This window comes from Henckelia pumila, chromosome 1, assembly GCF_033568475.1.
Source record: "Henckelia pumila isolate YLH828 chromosome 1, ASM3356847v2, whole genome shotgun sequence".
Lineage (NCBI taxonomy): Eukaryota > Viridiplantae > Streptophyta > Magnoliopsida > Lamiales > Gesneriaceae > Henckelia > Henckelia pumila.
In genome coordinates this window covers 141686654-141693346 of record NC_133120.1, presented here as the reverse complement: position 1 = coordinate 141693346, position 6693 = coordinate 141686654, and the positions used below count along the sequence as shown (strand labels likewise).

Below are 6693 nucleotides of genomic sequence, written 5' to 3'. Positions count from 1 at the left end.
AGGCGAAGTACCCGGCATCAACTCTATGCCAAACTCAAATTCCCTAGCAGGAGGAAAACCCGGAATCTCATCAGGAAATACATCTGGAAATTCATCCACAACAGGAATGCTCTCTATCCCAATACTCTCAGCGGACAAATCAACTGCATAGATAAGGTAGCCTTCCCCGCCATACTCTAGAGCTCGACAGGCCCTCAAAGCTGATACCAAAGGCATCGGGGGTCGCGCTCCCTCACCATAGAAAAACCAGCTCTCACTCCCCTCCGGATGAAAGCGTACTAATCTCTGATAGCAGTCCACTGAAGCTCGATAGGTAGTCAACATATCTGCTATCCTAATGTCGTCGCCAACCGCCACATGGTCATGGATCTCAGGGTTAAGGCCCTGAAGGAACAGATTATACTTCATCTCTGAGCTATCAGCAATCTAGGGGCAATAGGATAGCAGATCAAAGAACCTCTGCTGATACTCATCGATGGACATGGCTCCCTGTAGCAGACTCAGTAGCTCGCCTGCCTTCGACTGACGGAGTGCCGGAGGAAAATACCGCTTTTGGAAAGCTGTGCGGAACTCGGCCCAGGTGGCCACTCCTCTCGCCGCAACAAAAGGTGCAGAAGTAAACCTCCACCACCTGCGCACACGCCCATCCAGAAGATAGCCAAGGGTCTCCACCTTCTGCTCCTCGGTGCATTGGAAAGTCTGAAAATTCGTCTCCATGCGGTCTAACCAGTTCTCCGCATCCTCCGGAGACTCACCTCCAACTAAGGGCTTAGGACCCATAGCTAAGAATCGACGCACAGTGAAACGCTCGTCGTCATGATGACGATGACGCCGTTCTCGACGAGGCTCCCGGTAGGCATCACCCCAACGCCCACCAACACTGCCATGAGAACTCCGGTCGTCACGATTTGCCATCTACAAAAATACCTTAAGATGAGACTAGATCCCAAGAATTCTTTTGCATGCTCTGATACAATAAATGTAGTGACCCTTACTCGGATCCGCTACTAAACAGAACTTAGGCATGCAATTAAATTAATTAAATAGATATCAGAATAAACTGCGGAAACCATAAACAATATACAATCCCAAGTAAAGGAATCTGTAATTTATCCAATAATATACAACCAAATCGAATAGCGGTATCAACCCAAACAACAGTAATAAAACCTAAGCGAAGCTCCAGCTGGCCAACCACTGACTAGCCCCTCCTGGATCCACCCTCCTCGTCCAATCGCAAACCTGCCCCATGGAATAGGGTGTCCAGAAACACAGAGTACGAGACGTGAGCATAAAACGCTCAGTACGAGAGTATGAGTATACATGCATGCAAAGTAAACTCCCTATAGACTCGAGGTCAAGGATCAGATAACAGAGACAGACCGGGCCCTGGTATGTAGCACGCTATGCTGTCGCTTCAGGAGGTGGCTCCCATACCAAGATAACCATGGATACGCCGGACCCAAATCGATGGAAGTCCATCCACTAACAGGATAGGGTACAACCCTACTAACAGACATCTCGAAAGAGATACAGCAAGATGCAAATGAATGCAGCATAATATCATGGCATATAAATCATGCAGTCACATAATACATGCATACTCAGTCAGGATATCTCGAACAGTACTTTCGTACCTCAAAACAATGCAAGATCTACCCACTCTAGGTCCACGCCTATAGTCTGCTCTACACTGTCAAATGATACTACTATCATTAAATTGCTCTAAAAGCCTTAACTAAGCTATTGCATACTCCTAAATATTTATAGGAAGCAAAAGCTATACCTTCGTCCGTCGTTAGCCCTTTGATGTCGATGCCTCCAAAACTTGGGCACAACTCCGCTACGACTACCGAACGCCTCGCCGACCTCCGGACCAAGCCTAAGAAGACTAGAACAGCTCCAAAAGGACTAGAATGGAAAGGAGAACTCGGAATTGGCAAATTAAAGTGAAGCCTCGGCCTTCTATTTATAGACAACGATCGGAACTTCCGATCCTTGATCGGAACGTCCGAACCTTGATCGGAACGTCCGATCCTGCCATCGGAGCTTTCGAAGATCCTGATCTGCCACGTGTCAAAATATCACTTGTTGACTCCGGATAGGGGTGATCGGAGCTTCCGGTCCTGATCGGAGCTTCCGATCTTGCCACACGTCATGCCTGACGTAATATCGATCGGAGCTTCTGATCCTGTTCGGAGCTTCCGAACTCTACCCAAGTAATTATGATTAATTCCTTAATTACTGATTTGGTTACGGGCTACTACAGCCACCCTATAAGCCAATGCCCCTACCCTATCCAATATCTCGAATGGTCCTATGAACCTCGGTGCCAGTTTTCCCTTCTTCCCAAACCTCATAACTCCCTTCAGTGGTGCTACTCGGATGAACACATGATCTCCCATCGAGAACTCCATGTCCCTCCTCCTGTGATCAGCATAACTCTTCTGCCAACTCTGTGCAGTCCTCATCCTATCATGGATCTTGGCTACAACTTCGGAAGTCTATTGAACAATCTCTACTACCAACTCTGATTTCTCCCAAATCTCGGTCCAAAATACCGGAGATCTACACGGTCTCCCATAGAGTGCCTTGTAAGGCGTCATACCAATGGTGGCTTGAAATCTGTAGTTATAAGCAAATTCCACCAATGGTAGTCTCGACTCCCAACTGTCTTGAAAGTCAATGGCACAAGCTCTCAAAAGATCCTCTAGAATCTGAATCACCCTTTTAGACTGTCCATCCGTCTGCGGGTGAAAGGCAGTGCTATACAAGAGTTTCGTCCCCAAGGCTGAGTGAAGACTCTTCCAAAAAGTTGAAGTAAACCGCGGATCTCTATCAGACACTATGAAAACAGGGATACCATGTAGTCTGACTATCTCCCGGATATACAACTCCGCATACTGCATCATCGTGAAGGTTGTCCTTACTGGAAAAAAGTGCGCCGACTTTGTGAGTCGGTCTACTATAACCCAAATAGCATTCAAACTCCTCACTGTCCTTGGCAAACCAACAACGAAATCCATGGTAATTTTCTCCCATTTCCACTCTGGAATAGGGAGTGGCTTAAGCAATCCTGCAGGTCTCTGATGCTCCGCCTTGACCTGCTGGAATGTCAGGCATTCTAACACAAATCGGGCGATGTCACGCTTCATGCCTGGCCACCAATACAACCGTTGAAGGTCCCGATACATCTTTGTACTACCTGGGTGAATAGAGTACGGTGATGTGTGCGCCTCTGCCATGATAGTAGCTCACAGAGAGTCACCTGCGGGAACCCAAAATCGATCTCTGAACTTCACAATCCCATCTAATACAGAATACAAACAACTGTCTTTCTCCTCAGCTCTCTGTCTCCACTTACTCAGCTATTCATCATCTTCTTGAGCAACTCTGATACGGTCAAACAATGTGGTCTGCACTGACAAGGTTGTCAATCTGGGAGCCCTACCCTCAATGTATAACTCCAATCCGAACCTCTAAATCTCATCCTGCAATGGTCTATCCACTGAAAAGGAAGCAATCACTGTTGTCTTCCAGCTCAGCGCATCTGCGACCACATTAGCCTTACCCGGGTGGTAACTGATCTCACAATCGTAGTCTTTCACCAACTCTAGCCATCTCCGTTGCCTCATATTCAAATCCTTCTGGGTGAAGAAGTACTTGAGGCTCTTATGGTCCGTGAATATCTTGCACTTTTCTCCATAAAGATAGTGTCTCCAAATCTTGAGAGCGAACACTACTGCCGCTAACTCCAGATCATTTGTAGGATAATTCTTCTCATGCTCCTTCAACTGCCTAGAAGCATAAGCAATAACCCTATCACGCTGCATAAGAACTGCTCTCAATCCCAACTTGGAAGCATCAGTGTAAACCACGAAATCACCTTGCCCTGATGGCATAGCCAATACTGGTGCTATCGTAAGAGCTTCCTTCAATACATCAAAGCTCCTTTGACACTCGGAACTCCAAACAAACCTATCATTCTTCTTGGTCAATGCTGTCAAGGGCACTGCAATGGATGAAAAGCCCTTGATAAATTTCCTGTAATAACCAGCCAATCCGAGAAAACTGCGAATCTCCGAGGTGTTTCTAGGTACTGACCACTCCATTACTGCCTGAACTTTTGATGGGTCCACCTCAACACCTCTGTCGGAAATGACATGGCCCAAGAAAGCTACTCTTTCCAACCAAAACTTGCATTTTTCGAACTTATCAAACAGTTTCCGCTCCCGGAGTACCTCTAGAACAGTCCTCAAATGTTGTGAATGCTCCTCTATATCCTTGGAATAAATGATGATATCGTCAATGAAGACGATGACAAATTGGTCCAAGAACGGCTAGAACACACGGTTCATAAGATCCATGAAGACCGCTGGCACGCTCGTCAACCCGAATGGCATCACAAGGAACTCGTAGTGACCGTAACGAGTCTTAAAAGCTGTCTTGAACACATCCGATTCTTTCACCCTCAGCTGATGATAACCGGATCGAAGGTCAATCTTCGAAAACACAGAGGCTCCTTGCAACTGATCAAAGAGGTCCTCAATCTTGGACAGTGGGTACTTGTTCTTCATTGTCACCCCATTCAATTCCCGATAGTCTATACACAGCCTTAAGCTTCCGTCCTTCTTCTTCACAAAAGGATCGGTGCACCCCATGGAGAAAAACTAGGGCGTATGAAACCCTTATCAGGCAACTCTTGAATCTGCTCTTTTAACTCCTTCATTTCCGTAGGAGCCAATCTGTACGGTGTCTTAGAAATTGGCACAGTACCGGGCACCAAGTCGATATAGAACTCCACTTCTCTAACAGGCAGAATGCATGCAACATCGTCTGGGAAAACGTCCTCAAAATCCCTAACAATGTCCACATCTGAAATGTCTGGATACACTGGCAACTCTATCAATGACAAGCTGGCTAAGAACGCCTCACATCCTTCATGCACCATCTGCTTAGCTTGCATAAAAGATATGATCTACGTCTTCCTCGAACCCCTAGTAACCTCAAACTGAAACGGTTCTTCTCCCTCTAGTCTGACCAACACTGACCTCTGCTGAAAGTCGATCACCACTGCGTTCTTCGGCATCCAATCCATCCCGAGAATCAAGTCAAACTCAGGCATGGGCAATACTATCAAGTCTGCAACTACTGATTGCCCTTGCAACAGAAGTTCAAGATTCCTCACCATTCTCCTAGTGGACAGTTCTTCCCCTGATGGGATGGTCACTGTGAATCCACCAATCAGATCCTCGCAGTCAATGATCCGCTTGCGGGTAAAAGCCTCCGAAATGAAAGAATGGGTAGCCCCTGAGTCTAACAAGGCTCTAGTGGCCACACCGGCTACTAAAATTCTACCTTCATTAAAGGTGATTACAACCACGGAAAGATTGAAAGCAAATAAGGCAAGTCCTACTTAGGTTCATTATAAGCCAACAAATTCCATACTCAAAATTATGTATTTCAACACGACCAATTAACACGAAGCATGCAACCTAAAACAAGTCCTCATTCCCAAAAAGAAAAGCTCAAAGTCAAAAATTGCATCTATGAATTAATTAAATCACCCTTAATTAAATGCTCTAAATATTACCTGTGACGAGCGTGGTATCAGGATCGGCCTCCTCGGCCTGCATCATAAACACCCTCCCCTGAGTCGGCATGGCGCACAATGGACAATCTGAAACCACGCGTCCTGACTTCTTGCATCGATAAAAAACTCCGACACCTGCCAGACACTATCCATGATGAGCACGATGGCATTTCGGGCATACAGGCTTCTCCCCGGTCTTGGGAGGAGCGGGTCTTGGTTCCTGCTGACCCTGGGGTCACTGAACATGATGTCCCTAGGGCCTATGGGCTGGATGCCCCTGAGGTCTAAAGGATCCCTGCTGACGCTATGGCCCAATGAATGGCCTCTTGCCATGCTGCTGCTGTGAACCATGAGATGGTAGCGGCCTCTTACTCTGCGGCTCAGCACTGATGTCCTTCAAGGTCTACTCAGACCTCAAAGCTCATCTGAGCGCCGAAGCATAATCAGCTGGCTCCTCCATGAGTACATCTCGACGGATAGTGGGTCGTAGCCCAACTATAAAGTGTTGGAGCTTCTCCGCCTCATCGTCCCCAATCAAAGGCACAAAGTGGCAACCTCGCTCAAATTTCACCACAAACTCAGCCACTGATAGCTCTCCCTTACGCAAGCTCAAAAACTCCGTCTTCAAACGGGCCCTCACATCTGCAGTGAAATACTTTTCAAAGAAAAGTCTCTTAAACTCAGTCCAAAGCAGGGTAGCCATGTCCACTGTCTTCTCAACTCCCTCCCACCAGAGGGCAGCATCATCCTGGAGATGAAAGACAGCACAAGGGACTCGATCCGGATCTCCCAATTGCATATAGCGGAAGATTACCTCAAGCAAACGGATCCATCCCTCCGCTACCAGTGGATCAGTGGTGCCAGCAAAGTCCTTCGGATTCATCTTCCTAAACTACTCATAAACAGTCCCAAGTCCAGCCCTCGGAGCGTCCACATGTGGCTCTAGGATACAGGATAAACCTGCTAGCACCTGCGTCCCGACATCCGCAGCTGGTGGAGGTGGCGGAGGAGGAGGTGACGGCGATGGAGGAGGCGGTGGCGGATGCGGTGGCTGCAGAGCACGTCCACGACGAGTGACCATCTGTACGCAAGTTCAAATT

General features: G+C 47.4%; 2 protein-coding genes across 2 annotated transcripts; both read right to left on the bottom strand.

Moving 5' to 3' along the window:
* Positions 1 to 4978: 4978 nt before the first annotated feature.
* Positions 4979 to 5663, bottom strand: LOC140874131 (uncharacterized). The gene is made up of 2 exons (XM_073277410.1): positions 5594 to 5663; positions 4979 to 5412 (listed from the first exon to the last, which is right to left on the bottom strand). Exons 1-2 carry the CDS (start codon positions 5661 to 5663, stop codon positions 4979 to 4981), a joined length of 504 nt encoding a protein of 167 aa, XP_073133511.1.
* Positions 5664 to 6014: 351 nt separating this feature from the next.
* LOC140874129 (uncharacterized) lies at positions 6015 to 6476 on the bottom strand. Its single transcript, XM_073277409.1, has one exon. The coding sequence runs from the start codon at positions 6474 to 6476 to the stop codon at positions 6015 to 6017; it is 462 nt and encodes a 153-aa protein (XP_073133510.1).
* Positions 6477 to 6693: the final 217 nt, after the last annotated feature.